The sequence below is a fragment of the Aotus nancymaae genome, unplaced genomic scaffold, assembly GCF_030222135.1.
Source record: "Aotus nancymaae isolate 86718 unplaced genomic scaffold, 86718_ANA_hifiasm-v0.15.2.pri h1tg000011l, whole genome shotgun sequence".
NCBI classification, from domain to species: domain Eukaryota; kingdom Metazoa; phylum Chordata; class Mammalia; order Primates; family Aotidae; genus Aotus; species Aotus nancymaae.
Genome location: NW_026988422.1, coordinates 22,055,337 through 22,081,628, shown reverse-complemented (window position 1 = coordinate 22,081,628; position 26,292 = coordinate 22,055,337). Strand labels below are relative to the sequence as shown.

At 39.1% G+C, this 26,292-nt stretch overlaps 1 protein-coding gene across 11 annotated transcripts in view; it reads right to left on the bottom strand.

The window, feature by feature from the left end:
- POLQ (DNA polymerase theta) overlaps positions 1–26,292 on the bottom strand; it is a 113,800-nt gene that overhangs the window by 61,277 nt on the left and 26,231 nt on the right. For all 11 annotated transcript variants that reach the window (XR_010342014.1, XR_010342012.1, XR_010342008.1 and 8 more), the window contains 7 exons: positions 25,256–25,468; positions 18,094–18,236; positions 16,860–17,064; positions 16,390–16,532; positions 4,420–4,613; positions 2,452–2,576; positions 293–536 (listed from right to left, as the gene is read on the bottom strand). Coding sequence is in view for 2 of the 11 variants with exons in the window: in XM_064374686.1 (XP_064230756.1) it covers positions 293–536; positions 2,452–2,576; positions 4,420–4,613; positions 16,390–16,532; positions 16,860–17,064; positions 18,094–18,236; positions 25,256–25,468 (1,267 nt within the window). In the remaining 9 variants the exon portion in view is untranslated. The remainder of the gene's footprint in view (positions 1–292; positions 537–2,451; positions 2,577–4,419; positions 4,614–16,389; positions 16,533–16,859; positions 17,065–18,093; positions 18,237–25,255; positions 25,469–26,292) is intronic.

Here is a 26,292-nt window from a genome sequence, read left to right as displayed (position 1 = left end):
CTCAAGCAATCAGCCTCAGCCTCCCAAAGTACTGGGATCACAGGTGTGATCCATCGTGCCCAGCCCCACTCAGCCATTCTACTAGGAATGTTTTTAAGTCATGTATTATTTTTTAAATATACAAAATAAAAAGTAATCCTCAAGGGGAAAAAAGTAGCCATATTTCCTTCTACTTACACCAAGTATATCATAAGATTATTTAAGAGAAAAATACTGTAATACATTATTATTTAAAAATTGACATGATTTTTTTAAATTTAATAATCCCATGTAGGTAAAGGTATTTTCTTACCTTTTGAAAGGCACAGCATTTTTCAGAATCACCTCCACCTCTGCAATATCTGCTCTAGCAAGGTCTGCCACAGTAAGAAAGCCAGAAGCATACAGAACCCTGGCTCTCTGAGCATTCAGTAAGGATACCCGAATCAGGTCACACAGCTCCCTCTGTATGCCAAATGTAAGACGCTTCTGAAATTGAGAAAGTAGTAGTTCCATGTTGTGCCAGCCCAGACGGTTGGAAAATACTGTAATCATCCCTAGAACAGTCATAGAACATTTGTTGAATTAAAATTTTGTTTTACGGACCAATTCTCCATTTCTTTAGATGTATTTATATTTTGTTTTGTTTTTCCTGCAAAATCGTAGGTTTAACAAGGCCCAAGGTGTAAGTTAACAAGGGAGCAGGCATATATTAAGGGCCTTAACTAATTGGTCAATAAATACACTAAGTTTTATGTCATCTCATTTATTCATCTAATGCCATCTCATTTATTCTTAATCCTGAAGTTAACAAAAGAAAACTGAGGCAGAGCACAAAACAAGAAGCCCTCACCCTAATTCATTCCTCTCACTCTCTCTCTTAAGCAAAAGAGAACTCTTAAAAACCTGTAAGGGACTCTTTCCACTTAGAGGAAAACAAGAGAGTTGGTTTAAAAATTCAATTGCTGAGAGAACTAGAAAGAGTGGAGTTCCTACCTGCATTTTCTTCAAAGAAACGTTGCTGATTGCCAGTAACCAGTCACATTAAAAAAAAAAAAAAACCTTGCTGAGCTCAATAGCTGTACGATCTTGGGATAAAAAAACCAAAACAAGTACCATGTCATAAAGACACTTCTCTATGAAAACATAAACACCTAGAGGCAGTCTTTCATCTTTGATGCCACCGTGTCCAAGACTGAGTCCCTCCCTTCTTACCACTCCCTCTTCTCATCTTCCCCGCAGTGCTCCCTCATGAGCACACATCTTCACAATGAAACCTCTTACACATACAAATGTACACACCCTCTTGTAGCCCATAGTTCCCTGAAGTTAACACTTCAGGAAGGGCTTGTAAGGATTCCTTAGTAAAATCAGATTCAGAATTTATCTGCTTGCTTAGGGTTTAATACATTAATGCAGACCAGTGGTTCCTTAGAATAGATCATTTTTAGAACAGTCAGACAGGAGAAATCCCTCTCCATCTTCCATCCTTCTCCTCAACAACATGTATTAATCAGTTCCTTAATAAGGAAGGGGAGAACACAGAAAACTTTGTTTCTATTTCTTGCAACAGGAAAAAGAAAAGGAAAAGAAAACAGAAAGGAGAAGGATAGTCAGCAGATTGTTCAGGAATAGAGATACAGACATTCAGCTAATTATCAATCCTCTGTAACATGGTACTGAACCCTGAGGAGCCACAGTTGGACATTTTTTTTTTTTTTAAATGGAGTTTCACTCTTGTTGCCCAGGCTGGAGTGTAATGCCGAGATCTCTGCTCACCGCAACCTCTGCCTCCCAGGTTCAAGCGATTCTCCTGCCTCAGCCTCCCAAACAGCTGGGATTACAGGCATGTACCACCACGCATGGCTAATTTTGTATTTTTAGTAGAGACGGGTTTCTTCATGTTGGTCAGGCTGGTCTCGAACTCCTGACCTCAAGTGATATCTGCCTGCTTTGGCCTCCCAAAGTGCTGGGATTACAGGCATGAGCCACCTCGCCCAGCCAGTTTTGAATTTTCTGATAATGACAAGAACTGTACACAATTATAACACTTTTAAAGAGGCCTACAGCCAGGCTCTGTGGCTCGTGCCTATAATCCCAGCACTTTGGGAGGCCGAGGTGGGCAGCTCACCTAAGGTCAGGAGTTCAAGGCCAGCCAACATGGTGAAATCCCATCTCTACTAAAAATACAAAATTAGCTGGGCATGAAGGCACACACCTGTAATCCCAGCTACACAGGAGGTTGAAGCAGGAGAATCGCTTGAACCCAGGAGGCAGAGGTTGCAGTGAGCCGAGATCATGCCATTGCTCTCCAGCCTGGGTGACAGAGTGAGCCTCTGTCTCAAAAAAATAAATATAAAAATAAAAAAATAAAAATAAAGAGGCTTACAAAAAAATGGAATTTGAAAAAATAAGTAAACTTGACCTCAAGTCACAGTCTTAAATAAATGTGAAACCCTTTGTTTAACTGACCTGCATAAACAGCAGCCGACTGTTGCAAAGATTGAATCTGTCCACGATTGCATCCATATTTTTGAATAATTTTCCTTAAGGGCACTTCACTGATTAAATCTAATAGCACAAGACTGGTGAAAAACCTGGGAATAAATCACCAAAAACATGGCAAGAGATCATTTATGTCTACTAGGAGATACTGCGTGTTGCAAAATGACTAAGAACCTGAAAGGCAATAGAGAGCTTATATAATACATTCTGGTAAGATTGTTAATAGAAAATAGGGTTAGTGGACAAAGACTGAGATCAATGCTTGCAAAGCAAGTTTTGACATGCATTAGTACTACAGTAAAGAAATAATGTCTGTATAACAAAAAGTTGCCCATATTTAATACTGCTAATATCAAGAAATGAGACTCGGTTCAAGAAAGGTGATGGCACAAAAATTTAAAAGATAACTTGATATACAGTTACATGTATATCATTACTTCAGTAAGATGACAGAATCTAAATACAGCATCCAATTCTGGTTTAAAAAACAACAGTAGCGCTGAGCGCAGTGGCTCACACCTGTAATCTCAGCACTTTGGGAGGCCGAGGCTGGCGGATCATCTGAGATCAGGAGTTCGAGACCAACCAGGCCAACATGGAGAAACCCTGTCTCTACTAAAAATATAAAAAAATTAGCCGAGTGTTGTGGTGGTTCCTGTAATCCCAGCTACCTGGGAGGCTGAAGCAGGAGAATTGCTTAAACCCCGGGAGTTGGAGGTTGCAGTGAGCCGAGATTGCGCCATTGCACTCTAGCCTGGGCTACAGAGCTGAACTCCGTCTCAAAAAAAAAAAAGGAGCAAAAATAATCCAAGCATATAAATCCTTATAAAATTTATACTTAACCATGTTGTAAATAATATACTAGAGATTAATGTTTTTTTAAAGAAATAATTTCATTATATTTCTTTTTTATTTTTATTTTTTGAAATGGAGTCTCACTCTGTCGCCAAGCTGGAGGGCAGTGGCGCAATCTCCATTCACTGCAACCTCCCCCTCCCGGATTCAAGCGAGTCCCCTGCCTCTGACTCCCGCGTAGCTGTGACTACAGGAGCACGCCACCACACCTACCTACTTTTTGTATTTTAGTAAAGACGGGGTTTCACCATGTTGGCCAGGATGGTCTCTATCTTCTGACCTTGTGATCCGCCCACCTTGGCCTCCCAAAGTGCTGAGATTATAGGCGTGAGCCACCGCGCGCATCCCCTCACTTTTTTTTTTTTTTTTTTGAGACAGAGTCTCACTCTGTTTCCCAGGCTGGAGTGCAGTGGTGCAGTATCAGCTCACTGCAACCTCCACCTCCGGGGTTCAAGTGATTCTCCCATCTCAGCCTCCAAGTACCTGGGATTACAGGTGTGTGCTACCATGCACAGCTAATTTTTGTATTTTCAGTAGAGACAGGGTTTTACCATATTGGCCAGGCTAATCTCGAACTCCTGACCTCAAGTGATCTGTCCACCTTGGCCTCCCAAAGTGTTGGGATTATAGGCATGAGCCATTGCGCCCAGCCAATTTCATTACATTTCAAAGAAGCAGCAATTCATCAAAGAAGCTAACAGCCTGTACAATTTCTCCATCTGAATCTTTTAATTAGCTCTTCTTCCCTACTGGTAATGCATCACTTCTAAGCATGGTACAAAGCATAACCCCAAGTGAAGTCACAGTAAGTTGGCGGTTCTTCCGAGCCATACCTTCTTTGCAAAAGAGAATTAAATATTCTACTTTAAAAGATAAAATCTTTATATATAACAGCTGCTAAACTGTAAGTTGCAGAAAGAAACTAAAATACCAATAAATTCAGAAGATATAGAAAACTGAAAAATCTTATACTCTGCCAAAATTTTGATTTTATTGACAATTAAAGTGACTACAATAGGCATCTACTACATGCAAGACACTGTGTTAAATACCAGAGAGCCAAGAGATCTTGACCTTTACCTTTTATGGATGGCCATTTGTCGGTGCTGTCTCTCAGTTCTGGCTACTACTTTTCCTTTCACACAGCGAGCCAAGAACCCCTCTTCAACTCCCACTAGCTCTGCCACCCTTTTCATAGAAGTTGGCAACTTCTCCCATAAACAGAAAAATTGATACCAATCAATAGTAGTCCAATCCTCAAACATAGGTGTAACCTAAAAGGAAGAAGTATTATTAATTAACTAAAACTATTCCATTACAAAAAAAAAATTATACACAAACTTCATATTAAAGACAAAAGCCAGGCATGATGGTATGCGCCTATAGTCCTAGCTACTCAGGAGGCTGAAATGGGAAGATCGCTTGAACCCAAAAGTTTGAGGCTGCAGTGAGCTGGCCCAACTGACTGGGTGAGACTCTGTCTCTAAAAAAATGAAATAAAATAAATAAAATGGCTATGCCCTAAGTGCATGCAAAAAAAAAAAAGAAAAAGAAAATTAAAAAAATAAATAAATAAAATGGCCAGGTGCTATGGTTCATGCCTGTAATCACAACACTTTAGGAGGCCAAGGCAGGAGGACTGCTTGAGCCCAGGAGTTTGAGGTGCAGTAAGCTTTGACTGTGCCACTGCACTCCAGCCTGGGCAACAGAGCAAGACTTCATCTCAAAAAAATTACAATAAAATAAAATTACTTAAAAAGACAAAGGTCTCAGAATTTATAAAAATGTCTAACTATGATAATACCTCATTCATATGGAAACATCATTTATTCACGAACAATACACTGCCAAGAGAAATGGAAAAGAGATCACTAAGGATACAAACTGGATTTTATAGAACCCAAGTCTTTTTTTTTTTTGAGACAAGGTCTTGTTCTGTCATCCAGGCTGGGATCACAGTTCACTGCAGCCTTAACCTCCTGTGCTCAAGCAATCCTCCCATCTCGGCCTCCCAAGTAGCTGGGGCTACTAGGTGAGTGTCACCACGTCTGCCTAAATTTTTAATTTTTTTGGAGAAATGGGGTTTTATTCTGTTGCCCAAATTGGTCTCAGATTCCTGGCCTCAAGCAATTCTTCTGCCTCAGTCTCTCAGTGTTGGGATTAGAGGTGTCAGCCACTGCGCCTGGCCAGAACCTAAGTTTTTAATCATAGACACTTCTAATATGAATATTCTAACCATAGGTACAATCCTCAGTATTCTGAGTAATTTTCAAGAAAGAATCAATAACATAGAGGACAGAAAGGAGGAAAGAATCAATATTCAGAGTTGATATATTACCCAAAATGTCAATACTCAACAAAAATTATGAAACATATAAGAAATAGGAACATGTGTCTCAAACACGGGGAAAAGCAGGCAAAATAAATCAAAAGAAATACCTTTGAGATGGTCCAGCCATTGAAATAAGTAAAGACTTCAAAGCAAACATTATAAATATGATCAAAAAAACAAAAACCATGCTTGAAGTAAAAGGCAGGATGACAACGTCTCATTAAGTAGAGAATACAATGAGGAGAAAATTATTTTTAAAAGAACTGGCTGAACGTGATGACTCACGCCTTTAATCCTAGCACTTTGGGAGGCCGAGGTGGGTGGATCACCTGAGGTCAGGAGTTCAAGACCAGCCTGGCCATCATGGTGAAATTCCATATATATATATATATATACCAAATGGAAATTCTGGAGTTAAAAGTACAATAACTGGCCAGGCATGGTGGCTGCTCATGCCTGTAATCCCAGTCCCAGCACTTTGGGAGACTGAGACAGGAGGACTGCTTGAGCTCAGGAGTTCGAGACCAGCCTAGACAACATGGTGAAACCCTGTCTCTACAAAAAAATACAAAAACTTAGCCAGGAATGATGGCACATGCCTGTGGTCCCAGCTACTTGGTAGGCTGAGGTGGGAAGACTGCTTGAGCCCAGAAAGTCGAGGCTGCAGTGAGCCATAATTGTGCCACTGCACTCTTGCCTTGAGACAGAGCAAGACCCTGTCTCAAAAGAAAAAAAAAAAAAGTGCAATAACTAAAATAGAGTTTACTATGTTGCCCAGGATGGTCTTGAACTCTTGAACTCAAGTAATGCTCCTGCCTTGGCCTCCCAAAGTGCTGGGATTAAAGGTGTGAGCCATCAAACTTGGACCTAAAATCGATAATTCACTAGTGAGATCAACAGTATATCCAAGCTGGCATAAGACAGAATCAGCAAACATTAAGATAGATTAATAAAGACTATGCAAACTGACAGAAGGGGAGGAGAAAGGAGAAAAAATGAATAAAGCCTTAAAGGAATATGGGAAACACTAAGTGTACCAACATATGCACAATGAGTACCAGGAGAATATAGAAAGAAAAAGGAAAAATACCTGAAGAAATTATGGCTAAAAGTATTCCAAATTTGATGGAAAACATTAATCTATATATCCAAGAAACTCGGTGAACTCCAAGCAGGATAAATACAAAGAGATCCACACAAAGACGCATCACAGTCAAAACGTTAAAACTGAAGAAAAAAATCTTGAAAGCAGCAAGAAAAAGTCATCATATATGAGAGACACCTGATAAGATTAAGAGCTAATTTCTCACCAGAAACAAGAAGGCCAGAGAATACAGTGAGATGACATATTCAAACTGCTTAAAGAAAAAAAAAAAATCTGTCAACTAAACATCATTTTTTTTTTGAAACAGGGTCTGGCTCTGTCACTCTGGCTGGAGTGCAGTGGCACAATCTCAGCTCACTGCAACCTCTACCTCCTGGGCTGAAGCTATTTTCCCACCTCAGCCTCCCAGGTAGCTGGGACTATAAGTATAGCCGCATACCACCACACCCGGCTAATTTTTGTATTTTTTTGGTAAAGACGGAGTATCACCATGTTGTTGGTCTCAAACTTCTAGGCTCAAGCAATCTACCTGCCTCAGCCTCCCAAAGTGGTGGGACTGCAGGCATGAGCTACCATGCCCAGCCTCAACTAAGAATCTTATAAAAAGGAGAGTCATTTTTCAAAAATAAAAATGTAACAGAAACATTCCCAGATAAACAAAATCTGACTAGCCTGGCCAACATGGTGAAACCCTGTGTCTACTAAAAATACAAAAAAAATTAGCCAGGAGTGGTGGCACATACCTATAATCCCAGCTACTTGGCAGGCTGAGGCAGGAGAATTGCTTGAACCCAGGAGGCGGAGGTTGCAGTGAGCAGAGACTGCACCACTGCACTCCAGCCTGACAACAGAGTGAGACTCTGCCTCAAAAAAAACGGAAAGGGGAAGGGGAAGGGGAAGGGAAGGGGAAGAGAAGAGAGAAGGGAAGGGAAGGGAAAGGGAAAGGGAAAGGGGAAGGGAAGGGAAGGTAGGGAGGGGAGGGGAGAAGAGGGGAGGGGAGGGGAAGGGAGAGGAGGGGAGGGGAGGGGAGGGGAGGGGAGGGGAGAAGAGAGAAAGAGAAAGAAAGCAATGCTAAAGAAAGCTCTGGCCGGGCGCGGTGGCTCAAGCCTGTAATCCCAGCACTTTGGGAGGCCGAGGCGGGTGGATCACGAGGTCAAAGAGATCGAGACCATCCTGGTCAACATGGTGAAACCCCGTCTCTACTAATACAAAAAATTAGCTGGGCACGGTGGTGCGTGCCTGTAGTCCTAGCTACTCAGGAGGCTGAGGCAGGAGAATTGCCTGAACCCAGGAGGCGGAGGTTGCGGTGAGCCGAGATCGCGCCATTGCACTCCAGCCTGGGTAACAAATGTGAAACTCCGTCTAAAAAAAAAAAAAAAAAAAAAAAAAAAGAAAGCTCTTCAGGTTGAAAGAAACTCACTCAAAACCATATTTTAATTCCAAACAAAAAAATCAAAGAGAATCAACAAAGGGAATTATGTGGGTATATATAAAAACAGTATCATTACATATTACTCTTTTCTTCTCCTGACTGATTTAAAAAGCAACTTTTAAAACAATATGCATAGAATTGTAATGTATTAGGTTTTTTTGTTTGTTTGTTTGAGACAAGGTCTTACTCTGTTGCCCAGGCTGGAGTACAGAGGTGCAATCTCAGCTCACTGCAACCTCCACCTCCCAGGTTCAAGTAATTCTCATGCCTCAGCCTCCTGAGTAGCTAGAATTACAGGTATGTGCCATCACACATGGCTCATTTTTATATTTTTAGTAGAGATGGGGGTTTTGCCACAATGGCCAGGCTGGTCTCAAACTCCTGACCTCAAGTGGTCCACTTGCCTCAGCATACCAAAGTGCTGGGATTACAGGTGTGAGCCACCACGCCCTGCCAATATGCATATAATTGTATTGTTGGGCCTATAACATATAAAAATTACAATGTATTTGGCAGTATCAGCCCACAGGAGGCAGGTAGAAGCAAAGCTGTACTGGACTAAGGAAACGACAAGAGATGGTATCTCAAATCCATAGAAATAAATGAAGAAAAAAACACAATAGTAAATAAAAATGTTAATGAACCAAACTCTGTAAACGTATATTTGCTCTCCTTTCTTCTCTCAGCTTCTCTAAAAATATTAAATTACATAAAATACTAATTATAACAACACACTGTTAGGTTTGTAACACATAATGATGTAGTAACAGTGGCACAAAAAAAGTTATTCAAAATAGAATATTTCTATATCTCACTGCAATTAAGTTAGTATAAATTTTAAGCTGTACCTGATAATCCCTTGAGTAACCACTAAAAAAAAAAAAAAGCCAAAAAATTGTAAAAATTTAAAATGTCAGTCTTGTGCTGCATAATGACATTTTAGTCAATGACAAACTGCATATATGATAGCAGTCCCATAAGATTATAATGGAGCTGAAAAATTAATATTGCCTAGTGACATCATAGTCATCATAACGTCTAGTATGTTGCATTATACTTATTGTTGTATTACAACTGCCTACAGTATTCAGTAGAGTAACATGCCTAACAAGTTTGTAACCTAGAAGCAGTAAGGTTATACCATATATCCTAGGTGTGCAGCCTGCTATACCATCTACATTTTTATAAGTACAGTCTATAATATTCACACAACAACAAAAATTGCCTGACGATGCAATTCTCAGAATGTTTCAATGTCCTTAAACAATTCATGATTATACTAGAAAATATTCCCTTTATTCAAAAAAGCAGTAAAAGAGGTACAGGGGAACAAATTCTCTGAGAATACCAGACAGTAGTTAAAAACTTCAATACCTGACTTTCAGCAATGAATAGAACTACTAAGAAAATCAAAAGGAAATAGAAAACTAAGGTAACACTCTAAGTCAATTAGACCAAAGAGACATCTATAGAACTCCACCAAACCACAGCAGGATGTATAGTTGTCTCTTGTTATCTGTGGGGGACTGGTTCCAGGACCTCCTGCAGATAACAAAATCCGTGATTTTATTTTTAAAATCATTTTATATAATTTACAAGATGCTCGAGTCTCTGATATAAAATGATACTATCTGTATATAACTTATGCACATCCTGCCATATCTAGAGTAATCATTTAGAGTAATTATAATACCTAATACCAGGTAAATACTATGTAAATAGCTAATATACTGTATTGTTTAGGGAATAAGTGACCAAAAAAAAACTGTAAGTTCAGTACAGAAAATGTTTTTTTGAGACTAAGTCTCAATGTGTCATCCAGGCTGGAGTACAAAGTGTGATCTCACTGCAACCTCCGCCTCCCGGGTTCAGACAATTCTCCTGCCTCAGCCTCCCGAGTAGCTGGGATTACAGGCAAGTGCCACCATGCCTGGGATTACAGGCATGAGCTACCGCACCCAGCCCAGAAAATATTGTTGATCTGTGGTAGGTTGAATCCACAGATACAGAACCCATAGATACAAAGGGCTGACTACATGTTCTTGAGCTCACATCAAATAATCTCCAGGAGAGACAATATGCTAGGCACTAAAACAAGCCTTAATAAATGTCAAAGGATTGAAATTATACAAAGTATATTTTCTGACAACAATAAAAATAGAAAGCATGAAAAAAATTTTTAATGTGGAAATTAAAGAACACACGATTAAATAACAACGGGTCAAAGAAGTAATCACAATAGAATTTGCAAAGTACCTTGAAATGAACGGAAATGACAAATGAAAACATGCCAAAACTTATAGGATATAGTGAAAATAGTACTAAAGGAAATATAGTAATAAAGGAGAGTTATAATTTTACATTTCTATATTTAAAAAAAAAAAAGACCTCAAGTCAAAATCCTCATCTTCCAATAGAATGGCACAGTAAACCCAAAGCAAGAAGAAAATAATAAATAGCAGAAACTTATGAAATAAAGAGTAAGAAACTGTGGAGAAAATCAATTAAGCAAAAACAGACAAGAATGAAAAGAGAACAAAATTGAAAAATATTTAGCTGGACTGATTAAGAAATGATGTGAGAAGATTCAAATTACTAAAATCAAGAATAAAAGAGGAACCATCATCCTTACATAAATAAAAAGGATTATAAGGAAATACTATGAACAACTAAATGCCAACAAATTAGATAATCTACATGGACTATTTCCTGGAAATACGCAAACTACCAAAACCCATTCAAGAAAAAATAGAAACTCTGAATAGTTATAATAAGTAAAGAGATTAAATTAATCATCAAAACATTTACTCCAAAGCCCAGGCCCAGATGGCTTGACTGGTGAAATCTACGAAACATTTAAATAACAATAGCAATCTTTAACAAATTATACAAAAAAAAAAAAAAAAAAAAAACCAGAAGAGGAAGAAATACATCCTAATTCATACTGTGAAGTTAGTATTACTCCAAAACCACACAAAGACATCATAAGAAAAGAGAACTACAGGTCAATGTATCTTATAAATACAGATGAAACAACTGCAACGATTCTCAATAAAATACTAGCAGGCCGGGCGTGGTGGTTCACGCCTGTAATCCCAGCACTTTGGGAGGCTGAGGCGGGTGGATCACAAGGTCAAGAGATCGAGACCATCCTGGTCAACATAGTGAAACCTCATCTCTACTAAAAATACAAAAAATTAGCTGGGCATGGTGGCGCGGGCCTGTAATCCCAGCTACTCAGGAGGCTGAGGCAGGAGAATTGCCTGAACCCAGGAGGCGGAGGTTGCGGTGAGCCAAGATAGCACCATTGCACTCCAGCCTGGGTAACAAGAGCGAAACACCGTCTTAAAAAAAAAAAAAAAAAACAACTAGCAAACCAAATCCAGCAACATAAAAAAGAATTATAAAACCTGATCAAGTCAGATACTCCCTTTTGGAATGAAAATATATACCCAGTGCCTATATCCCCATTGTGTCTTGGGAGTAATTTAGTTTCTTTTATTTCACAGGCTCATAGGTGGAAAGGACTAGCCTTGTCTCAGATGAGACTTTGGACTTTTGAGTTAATGATGGAATGTGTTAAGACTTTGGGGGACTGTTGAGAAGGGATGATTGTATTTTGGAATGTGAGAAGGTCATGAGATTTAGGGGCCCAAAGGTAGACTTATATAGTTTAGATATGTGTCCCCACCGAATTTCATGTTGAAACATAATCCCCAATTCTGGAGATGGGGCCTGGTGGCAGGTGATTGGATCATGAGGATGGTTTCTAATGGTTTCACACCATCCCCCTTGGTGCTGTTGTTACAATAGTGACTTCTCGAGATTTGGATGTTTAAACGTGTGTGGCACCTCCCGCCTCTCTCTCTCATTCCTCTTCCTGTTGCACCAGCCACATAAGATGTGCTTGCTTCCCCTTCACCTTCTGCCATCATTGGAAGCTCTCTGAGGCTTTCCCAGAAGCAGAAGCCACTGTGCTTCCTGTACAACCTGCAGAATCATGAGTCAATTAAACCTCTTTTCTTTATAAATTACCGAGTCTCCCAGTATTTCTTTATAGCAGTGCGAGAATGGACTAATACAGTAAGCCAACCAGAATAGCTATGAACATTGAAAAATGAAAGCAATGAAGAGAAACTTGCCGTACCACAAAGTTTTTAATGAAAACAGAGGTACTGGCACAAAAAAATCAGTCAAACTGGACTTTTATCAGACTAAGAAGTGAAACAGACATATAATGACAACTGGAAATTAGAAATATACCCAAATACAAATGGAAATTAATACAGAAGATAAAAGTTGCCATCTCGAGTCATTATGTAAATTAACCTTTTAATAAATGATGCTGAGATTACATATAGCCATTTTGAAAAAAACATGAAACTGAAGAACCATATACCAGAATACACTCCAAATGAAGCAGAGCTCAAATAGGGGAACACAACTATACAATTACTTGAAGAAAATGTGGGTAAATTCCTTAATAATCTCAGAGCAAAAAAAGTTCTAATTCAAAAATTCATAAATTCAACTGTATTTTTTTAAATGCTAGATAAAACATACAGTAAGCAAAGACGAAAGAAAAGTGAAAAACCAAGAGGAAAATCCTTCTACTAATATCACAAAGCATCAATCTCCCTAATAAATAAAAAAACTTGAAAACTTAAAAAAAATACAACAGAAAAATGAGCAAAAGACATGGACAATTCACTGGAGAGGGAAGTGAGGGGCCCTGTTCCCATCAGCAGTCACTCCCCATTTTCATCCAACCTCCTCATACTCCCCCAGCCCTGGGTAACTACTAATGCACTAAATGTTCTTTTTATTTCTATAGACTGCCACTCTGCACATTTTATATAAATGGGGAAAATGTCCAAATTTACTCATAATGTAAAAAAATGTAAACTAAAACTACACTCAAAAATACAAAAGCTTAACAATATACTCTCTACTTGTGAGGCCATGAAAAACAACTACTCTCATATATCACTGGTAAAACTGGAAGATAATACAAACTCTACAGAGGTCAACTCTGCAAAACCAAAACCACTTATGGTTTTACATTTTACCCAGCAACTGCACTTCCAGAAGTCTTTCCTAAAGATATACCTCCATAAAAACTAAACACTGTGTGTACCACGTTATTTACTGCAGCATCGTTTGCCACAAAATATTGAAAACAATCCAAATGTCCATCAGTAGGGAACTGATAGCATAAACAATGATACATCCACCTACACAACAGAATTGTAGAGCTATGAAAAAGAATAAAAAATCAATTGATATGATTTCCAAGATATATTGTTAAGAAAAAAAGGTATAGAATACTGTGCACAGCTTGCTACCTCGTGTATAAAAAAGTGAAGAATATGCTTGATAATTTTTGTAGCCAGGTGCGGTGGCTCACACCTGTAATCTCAGCACTTTGGGAGGCTGAGGCAGGCGGATCATAAGGTCAGGAGTTCAAGACTAGAGTGGCCAACATGGTGAAACCCCGTCTCTACTAAAAAATACAAAAATTAGCTAGGCATGAGGCTCGTGTCTGTAATCCCAGCTACTTGGGAGGCTGAGGTAGGAGAATTGCTTGAACTGGGACCAGGGAGGCGGAAGTTGTGCCTTAAGCTATAGTGCCACTGCCCTCCAGCCTGGGCTACAGAGCGAGACTCCATCTCAAAAAAAAAAAAATAAAAAAAAGAGAAGAAGAGAAGAGATACATTAAAAAATGAATGAAAACAGTCATTTATAAAAGGTGGGTGGAAAGGCATGCAAGGGATGGATATAGGAGTCAGACTTCTCTGACTATTCCTGTTGATATAGTTCTGACTTTTGAATCACAGAAATGCTTTATATATTCAAAATATAAGATAACACATGCAAACACAAAATGTTTTGTCTAATGTAAAACATAAGTATATTTTAATTGTCAATGACCTAGGGGTCAAGGCCTTTTGAGCATGAGTCTGTTGATTGGAATTTACTATGGCTTTCTTGGTTAAACCATAACCACAATACAGTGTCTAAGAAATCCAGTTTCTGTTTTGTAATGTGAAGTTAGAAATTAAAGATAATCATTGGCTAGGTGTGATGGCTCACACCTGTAATCCCAGCACTTTGGGAGGCTGAGGCAGGTGGATCACTTAAAGTCAGGACTTCGAGACCAGCCTGGCCAACATGGTAAAACTCCATTCTCTACTAAAAATACAAAAATTAGCCAGGTGTGGTGGCATGCACCTGTAGTCCTACCTACTTGGGAGGCTGAGGCACAAGAATCACTTGAACCTGGGAGGCAGAGGTTGCAATGAGCCAAGATTGTGTCACTGCACTCCAGCATGGGTGACAGAATGAGACTCTACTCAAAAAAAAAAAAAGAAAAGAAATTAAAGATACTTGCAAAAGAAACTTTGTGCAGTATCCTTTTGTTTTCTTCCCTGTCTAGATTCTTGTAACTTTTTCTCAGAGCTTTCAGTTATCTCACCCATTTTTTGTTTGTTTTTAAGACACGGGGTCTCTTGCTGTCACCATGGCTGAAGTATGGTGGCGTGATCATAGCTCACTATAACCTGGAACTCCTGGGCTGAAGTGATTCTCTTGCCTCAGCCTCTCTGAGTAGCTGGGACTACCGACATGCACCACCACACACAACTAATTTTTAATTTTTTTGGGTAGAGACAGATTCTTATTCTGTTGCCTAGGCTGGTCTCAAACTCCTGGCCTCAGGTGATCCTTCTGCCTCAGTCTAATTTTCTCAGAAGCAAACTGGCATAAACAAGTTTGGAAACACAACTAACTCTTGAAGGGCATCCAACTTGAACTGTGAGAGAAGTAAAAAAGATCACTAACCACAAGCATTCAGCATACTAACAGTGCCAAGAGTCTACATGTTTTAGAGAGGGGACAGGAATAGTTAGGTAATTTGGCAAATGGTTTACATAATGTTTATGGGAGAATTTACTAGAAATAATAGATAATGTTATTAAAGATTTATTCAGATACCAAGGATTCATCAAAGACTATCAGCCCTGAGGTGAGTAGTATTATCTCCATTTTACAAATGAGAAAATGGAATCTTAAGAGGGATTAAGTACTTAATCAAGGTTGTACAATTACTAAGAGATGAGGCTGAAAGTTGAACTAAGGCAATCTGACCCTAGAGCCCACAATCAGCCGCTGTATAAATAATGAGACTTATTTATAAGGCCATGATAGATGACTGGTGAGACCTGCTTTGACATTCCTCCCAGCCACATTCTTGGGCACAGATCTTTGAGCCTATTATCACCATGTATTACATGTGTTTGTAAGAAAAGAAAATTGACACTGTCTAGACATTTCCCCTATGCTCACTACTTGGTATTTTACTGAAACACATTTCCGGATAAGCCCCCTTCATTCTAATGAGAATTTCAATTGTACCCACCTCCCTCTATCATCACTTGCTTATCAAAATGCATGCATCTGCTCTTAACTGACAAAATTAATTATTTCTGATCAGGTTCTTGCCAAACAATATGACCTCAAACACTATCCAATTCTTTTCAAAATCTCTGTTATACACAATAGTATTCATAGAGTATTCTAGTCTAATGTAAACAAACTTTTAAAATTCCTTATTGCATTTATTATAGATTTTTACCAACACTGTTAAGTTCCAAAGTATCCTTTTAGGACTAAATTTCTCTTACTCAGGGAAATGCAATGTTTTTCCTAAACTTGTTTTGTTTTATCTTACGAATATTAAGACTAATCAAGCTTCCCTCTTTCTTTTAGTTGCTAGAAAACCCAGAATCAAAGTTGACACCAGCATTGGACATGACTTAATGGCATGCATGTTTGTGTCCCAACCTTTGCTTGAGTTTTATATCATGATCTTGTCTTTAATTTTCTGATATCCCATTCTCCTTTGCTGTTCTTTTATATATTGTAAAATATATATATTTTTATAAACCAACTCAAGTCTTTTTTGAAAGGAAGTTGTAGAAAATAAATTAAAAGGTAACTAGAACATTTAGATTGTTATTTTAAAACAATTCCCTTCTTACTTCTTCTCTATTCCCACCAGTACTAACCTAGTCAAGGAAAACAGACAAGATGTTTTGTTAGGGTATCTTTGATGTTCAGGATTCTGTATCTATTTTTTCTCCCGATTTTCACAAACATAATCGTTAAGACAACAGAACTTACCAGGTAGACGATATGAAGATCATTCTCTAAAACAAAGCCCTTCATTGCTCTTTGCAGGTCAGCAAAAATATCTAAAGTATCAGCTGGAGAAAGTGATGAAGAAAGAGTAGCCGAACCAAGATGTGTTGGATGATACACCTTTCCTGGTTTAGGGTTAAGGTGAAAAAAGAGAGGAACATTCAAAATAAAACAAAATACTATCTTTCTGTATTCCAAAGCTAACCCTCTCGGCGGATAAATTTTACAAATAGTACCTTATCCAGTGCATGAAAATGTATGAGCAGGCTCTATAATAATTGTCTGAAGTTGCTAAATACAATACTGATTTACTGAAAATGAGTTGATACACTGCTCAGAAAAATCAATTTTCCTGTTATACTACAGGAAAAGACAATTTCCATTTACTGAGCAGTCGTACACTCACTTAAGATGAAAAAGTGAGTAAATTGCAACTGAGAAGTCACACTTACCTTCTGTTCCATCACTGGCTTCTGTAATCTGGATGAATTCATTTTCTAGCAGCCACATGACACAAGCCTCAATTGCTCCAACCTGAACAGACTCTTGATTTCTCTGAATTCCTTGCTTCCCTTCTTTCATACTTGCAGCCAAAAATGTACAGTCAGCATAAGTATGCATATCTTGTGATGTACTTGCCACTCCACCAACTATTATCTGAAAGAAAATATTTGAAAATTTCTGTAACTTTTTACTAAAACATGCAAGCCCTCTGGATATAAAAGAAAGTAAGCGATTCCATTCTCGTTTTTTAAAATTTTCTTAGAATGGGCGAGGCATGGTGGCTTATGCCTGTAATCCCAGCACTTTGGGAGACCGAGGCAGGCAAATCACAAGGTCAGGAGTTCAAGATGAGTTTGGCCAACATGGTGAAACCCCGTTACTGCTAAAAATACAAAAATTAGCCAGGCGTGGTGGCGTGCACCTGTAATCCCAGTACTCAGGAGGCTGAGGCAGGAGAACTGCTTGAACCTGGGAGATGGAGGTTGTGGTAAGCCAAGATCATGCCACTGCACTCCAGCCTGGGGGCAACAGAGCGAGATTCCATCTCAAAAAACAAGTTCTTAAAATCTTAATGTAGAGATTATTTATTAACTCTTCCATCACCACTCACTGTAGCTGTTGAACACCTAATGACAACAGAAAAGCTCTCCTTAAAGCAGATAAAATATTTTCTTATAAAGAAAAATAAATGAATCATTAAATCCATCTGAAACTTTAGGTGACAGAGCGAGACTCTATCTCAAAAAAAAAAAAACATAAAGCACCAGGCACAGTGTCTCACACCAGTAATCCTAGCACTTTGAGAGACCAAGGCAGGGAGATCACCTAAGGTCAGGAGTTCAAGACCAGCCTGGCCAACATGGTGAAACCCGGTCTCTACTAAAGGTACAAAAATTAGCTGGGGATGGTGGTGTGCACCTGTAATCCCAGCTACTTGGGAGGCTGAGGCAGGAGAATCGCTTGAACCTGGGAGGAGGAGGTTGCAGTGAGCTGAGATCATGCCATTTCACTCCAGCCTGGGCAACAGAGTGAGACTCTATCTCAAAAAAACAAAAACAAAACAAAATTAAACAAAACAAAAACTAAAAAAACCCATAAAGCTAAGATTTTCATATACTAATATTTTACCACTTTAATTTAGGCATAAAAGAGCAAATGGTAATTTAGCAAACTCTCTTTTACCTCCAGAATAGCTCGTATCATGCTGGCAGTTACTTCTTCTCCTTCTCGTCTTTGCAGACAGCTACAAACAGGCTTTAGAGATCCCTGAAGGAGAGCTATGCCTTCTGATTTCTCGGAGTTCTTACAAATTAAGATACTCTCACCTATAACCGAAAGACATGAATTTGCAAAATCCCAAAATAATTCTGTAAGATATCAGCTAAAGAGATTTTAAGTTGCCTTACTTATTTAAAAGGAGACAAGAGATGATAGCGGTTGTTATAGTAATAAAATTATGGCTATTTTTATTTTCTGAACTTTAGACAGAAGGGGATCAGAATATGCTACTCCAAAATACGTCACTTTAGCCTAATGATTATTTTCAGCCGAAGGCAACTGGGAAGCAGCAAACACAGAAAGAACTCTTTGTCCCCTCCCTATCTGCCTAAAAGCAAGAATGAATTTTTCCCTTTGTGATGATGTTTCCCCTTCCCTCTCCCATACAGGACAACAACCCTTATCACTGGGGACAGGTCAGCACTGAGATGGGTCTGCACAAATTGTACTAAAATAACTTCTATCTTCCATTAGTTCCCCCCATATATGTATCTTCTCATAATTTGTGGCCCCTAGAAGCCCAGATACATTTCCCTTTTTGTCACTTCTCCACAATTTACTGCCCATTGTTAAAATGTTATATAAGACCCCAGGTTTAACAGTTTCTCAGGTCTTCAATCTTTTTCTATAATGGCTTCCATGCACATAAAAATTAAAATATTAGCATCAAATAAAGTTTATATGCCTTTTCTCCTATCTGTTAATTTAATTAGCAAGTCCCAACTGCAGAACCTAAGAAAGTAGAGAAGTCTTTTTCTTCCCCTACAGGATTAACCATTATTATTGAATAATGAAGTTATTAACAGAGGTACTTTCAAACCTGTAAAGTAAAATGCAAATGTAAAATTTTACTATAGATGATAAAATAAATTCAAAAATACTTAGATACCTAAAATTTATTACAACATTTACTAATCTAAATGTTTTATTGTGACAATCAAGTGAACGAACATACATGAAAGCACTTACATGTTAAAACCATATACAAGTATATGATTTGAACAAATATAAACTATTATTGCAACAATTATGACTAGAAAGAATCATAACTTTTCTTCAAAAATGAATCTAATACTGTGGAAAAGAAAACAGGTAAGAGGTTAAAAAAGCCAAATGAAGGACACTTTTTTTAAAAATAAAAATAAAACTGGCACAATGTTGAATGTACTTACTACCCCAGGCAAAGAGAAGGTATAGATTATGCTTTCCAACTGCCACACTTACAATCAAGATAGGATAAAGGGAATATAAATTCGATGATAACTGGCTATTTATCCCAGAAATGATTATGAAGATAGGCACCATTGAAAAAGTGAAACAAGATGTCAGCAAGATGGTGGAATAGGAGGCTTTAGTACCCTCCTCACCAGAAGCTTGAACTAGCTTCTATTTGCAGACAAGAACACCTTTGTGAAAACAAAACTGCCTGGCACACTGGCTCATGCCTGTAATCCCAACACTTTGGGAGGCTGAGGCAGGTGGATCACCTGAGATCAGGAGTTTGAGACCAGCCTGGCCAACATGGTGAAACCCATCTCTACTAAAAATACAAAAATTAGCTGGACATGGTGGCAGATGCCTGTAATCCCAGCTACTCAGGAGGCTGAGGCCGGAGAATAGCTCGAACCCGGGAGGTAGTGATTGCAGTGAGCCTACACTGGGCCGCTGCACTCCATCATCCAGTCTGGGCAATAAGAGCAAAATTTTGTCTCAAAATAAAAAAAAAAAAAAAAAAAGGCCTGGCACAGTGGCTCACACCTGTAATCCCAGCACTATCGGAGGCTTAAGGTGAGTGGATTACCTGAGATCAGGAGTTTGAGACCAGCCAGACCAACATGGTGAAACCCTGTCTCTACTAAAAATACAAAATAAACCAGGTGTAGTGGCACATGCCTGTAATCCCAGCTACTTGGGAGGCTAAGGCAGGAGTGAGGCAGAGGCTTAACTCGGGAGGCAGAGGCTGCTGTGAGCCGAGATTGTGCCATGTAGTCTACCTGGGCAACAAGAGCGAAACTCCGTGTCAAAAAACAAAAAACAAATAAAAACCAAACCGTCCCCCACCCAAAACTTGGGAATAAGTCCCAAACTTCTGCATGGACCACAAAATCAAATAAAAATTTCAAGATATATAAGAGAAATGATCTCACTTTAACCACATCACCCCTTCCACTCCCCCAAGTCAGCATAGTACCACACAGAAAGGAATCCCCAGGGCTCCCAGCTTCCACAGTGGAAAGAGAACCAGAGGCAAACATATAGCTTCCCTAGCATTCCAAGAGGCTTCCCAAGAAGCCAACTCCAGTCTCACCTCACAGAGAACACACTGGGTAACAGCACAGCTAAATCCCCTCAGACCAGGCAGCAACAAAGCTAGGGGGCAGAGCTCACGGCAACCAGCATGCCGACCTTGGTGGTAGCTCTGTGTACCTGCCAGCGGTGGTGCCCAATCAGAGGTACTAGCCAACAGCATAGCGCACCACAAAGCCGAGCTGATCACTTCCAGAAGTGGTAGGAAATTCCACCTGGCTTGAATCTTTAGATAGCCAGCCTCCAGGACCAGCCTCAAAGCTCATGAGGACCCTGCCCAGGAAGGGAGCTGATCATCACAGAGCATTTTAGAAAGAAGCAGGGGAGAGTTAGGCCAAACCTGGGATTTTAAACAGTGCTCAGCTCAGCCTCAAGGACCTGCCCCAGGTGGAAGATGTCTATCATAGTGTAGTTTTGCAAATTGCAGGGACTAGTTCTGCCACATATGGAACAGCCCTCAGTTCAGTCTCAAAGCCCACTCTAAGGCCCCACCTAGGCAGGGAGGCAAACTTCAGATGTGCATTTATTATTATTTTATTTTTAGAGGTGGAATCTCTGTCACTCACATTGGAGTGTGGTGGCATGATCATAACTCACTGAAGCCTCAAACTCCTGGGCTCAAGCGATCCTCCCATCTCAGCCTCCCAAGTCTCTGGGATTACAGGCATGAGCCACCATGCTCAATCATGCATTTCCCCTGAGCATTGCAGCTGGTCCACTGGTCCAGAACAGCAACTCCACCTAAATTCGGGGTCCAGCCTGCAACACTGTTCAAGTGCAGATCTCAAATAGGGGTACCACCTGGCCAAGGAATACACCCTGTGGCCCAGCAACTCTGCCTGATTGCAAAGGTCAGCTAGTGGGTTCACCTGATAGCAGGGTCCAGGCAGCAGTCCCACCCAAACTCAGAGCAAAGGCAGCAGCCCAAGTATCTACAGAATCCAAAGGCAAGCTTTGCCTCCTCAGAGCTGCTACCAGTTGGCCTATTCAGAATCAAAGGCTAGACAAGTGAAGTTCTATTCCTGCCAAAGAACACCTATAAAAGCCAAAGAGGTAGCTGTCCTCTCAAATGTGCAGATACCAACACAAGAACACAGATTACAAAGAACCAGAAAACCAAGATACCTTCGAAAGAAACTAACAAAGCTCCAACAATGAACCCTAAAGAAATTAAGATCTGTGAAATGACAAAAAAATCTGGAATAATTCTCTTTAAAAAGTCCAATGAACTACAAGGATATATGGATAAAAAATTAAATAAAATTTGGAAAACAATACACAAAATAAGAAGTTCGACAGAGAAATAGAAACAATAAAAACAAAAGAGAAATCCTAGAGATGAATACAATGAACTGAAAAATGCAATCAAAGCTTTAGTAGAGCTCAATCAAGCAGAAGAAAGAGAGACTAGGGAGCTGGAGGATGGGGATGGTCAAAGAGTACAGTGTTTCATTTAGGAAGAATAAATGGAAAGTATTTGGGGGTGATATGTTAATTGACTTAATTCCATCATTCTGCATTGTATACATATAGCATCACTCTGTACCTCATCCATATATACAATTATAATTTGTCAATATCCAATTTAAAAAATATCACGAGTGTAACACCTGGCTCTTGCAATGGTAACAAAACAGCCCAGCTTAAGAAAAAAACACACACACATATAGGTTACCTAGAAAATGAATCAACTAGCATTAGCAGCAAGATAACAAGCCACTTTGGGCTGCTTAAAGGTCTTCCAGGCTTTGATTCTTCAACAAAACAAACTAACCTTTTTCTGAGCGGGTAAGGTTTATGAAACGTCCAAATGAACGTCAGTATATACATACAGCTTCCTGCAACCACCTGTCTGGGAGGTCTCGCCCACATCACAAGAGGGAGTTGAAATTATTTAGAATCAAACAATTTATTACTGACTGCTGAACTTGCAAATTGCTATTCTGGCACAAAGTAGCGTCATCCTACACTGGAAGCTTCTAAGTAGTCTATGGGAAGACTGAAGTGTTATCTAAATAAAACACCGTGTGCCGTCCAGGAAATATTAATATCACTTTTAAAGTGCACAGAATTTACAATGATGCTACACAATACAAAAAGCATGACCAAGTATTTAAATCTCCATAGTGACTATAAAACACTATATTCCTACATTCCTCACGAGCTTGAAGTTATGAGCAAGTCATATGGTATCCTGAAATACAATGATATGCAAGGTCAAAAGCTTGGAAGTCTTCAAGACCTCAGAAATGAACTAATTACAATATATTTTAGTTCTGCTTGAATGTTGTGATTTAAGACTTGATAATTAGCCTAGGCCACTGACTTTCCAATTGTTCTTTCCCATAATAAACACAAGCTAAGAAGGCAGCAAAGCAAGTAAGATCTTATCTTATTTATTTCGCCTTATCTTCTACATTAACTAAAAGACCCTCTGTCCCTGAGACAAGAATATCTGTGTAAAATGAACTTATACTCCATTCCCCAGAGTGTGAGTCCACTGAGAATTGGGGATGGGCAGAGGTAGGCAAATAGGAATGGGAAGGAAGAGTCTCACTCTCTTCCCCAAACCCTTCTTAAGCAAGTACATGTCATCTACATATTTTGTAGGTAAAGTAAGAGAGAAAACAGGATAAACTGCTCTGATGTCAGTTGTAGGAAAAATCTAACAAATTAGAAGTTTTTTTAAAAAATGAACATTTTCGGGGCTTAAAAGAAAGGCAGACCAATGCCCTTCAGGGATTATAAATGGGTCATTTATTACTGGGGCTGAGACTGAAAGCTGTTCCAATAGCCATCAGCGTCTTCTTGCTTCCTTAAGTATGAGTTGGGTACACGGCCACCTGGGCTAAAGATTGTATTTCCCAGCCTCTCTTACAGTTGGGGAATGTAACCATGTGAAAGAGTGGCCTTAAAAGGCAGGACGTGCTCTTTGCTTCCTCATCTCCCCTTCCTGAGGGCTGAAATGCAGATGTGATGAGAGAGACTGGACTAGCCAACTTATACTGAGGATAGAAACTATATTGCTGAAAATGTTAAAACAAAATAGAAGACTAGGTCCCTGACACACTACAGCCATCATATAAGGCCTAGATTACTTACAATTTTGCTGTTACATGAGAAAGAAATTAACTTCTATCTTGTTAAACACCTATTGTATCAGTTTTTGTTACAGCAGTGAATTTATATTCTAATTAACCCAGTTACCGATAAATTATGGTCAATGTTTGGTATTTGTCGTAGTCACGTTCTATAAAGTTGCCACGAACACAGAATACTGATTATTCTGCCAAGGAAAATAGAAGATTAGTTTTCTCCAAGTCTCTAGTAAAAACATTTTCATCACTTCATCAATACAAAACCTTGTTTCATGCATGTTTTTGTTTAAAGACATCTTATTTAATATACATAGTAGTTTAGGTTGAGCTCTAGCCAACAGCATTATAAATCATGCCTAAAGAAAGCTTATCACATATTTTCTCCATAAGGCACAGCACAGCCTTAATGCACTAGGAACATTAGACAGCATTTCATACTTTGCTTGGGAGGGCATGTGAACAGCGAAATCATCGGCTAAAAGCACAAAAATGTGGCACTAACTAGCCCATTAAAAGCAAGCTTGTTCACAGTGTAACAGCTGCATCAAGAAGGCAGAGCTTTGGCTTGTTCAATCATAACAGGGAAAGTGTACTTGGAAAGACTCCAATTTTTCACAGATCTGCACATGCCCGCAAAAGCCCCAGAGGTATTAATTTCGGGATTCTGAATATATTCTGTTAAGTGGGAAAATTCAAATATGGAATCCACAAATAATGATAATTGGCATATTTGGGGACTTCAGGTGACAAGTCAGTTTATTCTAAAAGTTACTTCCTCAGTGTACTACCCGGTCTCCTGTGCCCAGAATATCCATTTCCCATCCACTTTCCTTATTCTCCTGGATTACCTAATTTCTCTTCAATAGCCACAAAACTGTTTGCCTCTTGTTTTTTTTTTTTTTTCTGACATATCTAATAAAATACTGGACTCAATTATGTCCTAGAGTAGAAAAATGAAGTGACAGGGAATGTTCCTCCCAAGGTTCTTTAATGTTAGATGGCTGATAATGATTTAGTTACATACATAATGATAACAACACATTAGAAATAAAATTTGCTGCCGTTTTGACATTTAATTCAAACAAACCTCTTCCTCACTGCTTAAGATAAAACTTTTGTTTGGATTGCCAGCAATAAAACCATAACTTGCTGGTACAAGGTAAGAAAATGACAAGGTGTTTTTTCAGAGCCAGTACCAATTTAGAGAACAAAGATGGGATGCCAAGTTCCTATTCCCAAAGTGTGAGGGTGCTTCCCAGCATCCTTGTCTGATTTCTAAGACTAGTCACCTAAGTTGAACTAACCTCTGTGAAAATTAATTAGTGCTAAAGAATAGACTATACTTGGAAATTAAAAATCATCTTCCAGCTAAGTAATAAGAAGTCATCTTGATTTACATAATACTAAATCATTTTATTGTATAGAATACAAAAGAAAATCTTAATTTAACCTTTGTAGAAAATTAACAGTTGATGATATATGAAAATTATAACTCATACTCACTGTAAATATTAAGTGAATCCAAAATGATGACATTAGTGCATTGGATAATAAAGAAATACAGCATGATGAGAAACAGGTTGCCAGGCACCAGTCAAATTCCAAGTAGACAGACACTGTCCTTTAGCAATGTTGCTATAATTAAATTCAAACTCACTTACCTACGGTGTCCACTCCTTTCCTGCCAGCACGACCAACCATCTGCTTATAGGTAAGAATATCTAGAGGTCGACCACCAAAAACAGGAGTTCGAATAATCACACGACGTGCAGGTAAATTCACCCCAGAAGAAAGAGTAGAGGTTGCTGCCAAGACCCGAATGAGACCTTGACGAAAGGCTCCTTCAATGATATCCCTCTCCTCAAAAGTAAGACCTAAAAAAAGGTTTTTATGTATTTACAGACATATAATGAAAATATTGTTCTTGATCATTCACAAATGGATTTGAGGGTCTGCTTCAAGCCTCTAAAGATTTTTGAAACTATTGTTATGACTGTTGACAAAAGAGTCATCACAGTCTACCTCTTTAAGAGTATAATCTGGCTGGGTGTGGTGGCTCATGCCTATAATCCCAGCACGTTGGGACGCCGAGCCAGGTGGATCACTTGAGGTCAGAAGTTCGAGGCCAGCCTGGCCAACATGGTGAAACCCCTTCTCTACTAAAAATCTAAAAAATTAGCTGGGCATGGTGGTGGGTGCCTGTAATCCCAGCTAATTGGGAGGCTAAGGCAGGATAATCACTTGAACCTGGGAAGTGGAGGTTGCAGTGAGCTGAGATCAAGCCACTGTACTCCAGACTGGGCAACAGAGCTAGACTCAGTCTCAAACAACAACAACAACAACAACAACAAAAGAGTATAATCTGCTGCCTCTAGTACACCTCCATCTTATTTTATAGATCAGGGATCTACAAACTTTTCCTGTTCCTATGGAATAGCAGGTATCTGCTGCAACTATTCGACTCTGACACTATGACATGAAAGCAGCAACAGAACAAATGGGCATGGATGTGTTCCAATAAAACTTTATTTACAAAAACATATGGTAGGATAGACTTGAGCAGTAGACTACAAGTTGTCAACTGCTGTTCTAGACAATGAACTTCCTGTGGGTAGGGATACGCCTTATTCATTGATATATGTTCTGGGCCTATGCATCACAGTGATCAGATACACTTCTAACATAAATATGTGTGAAT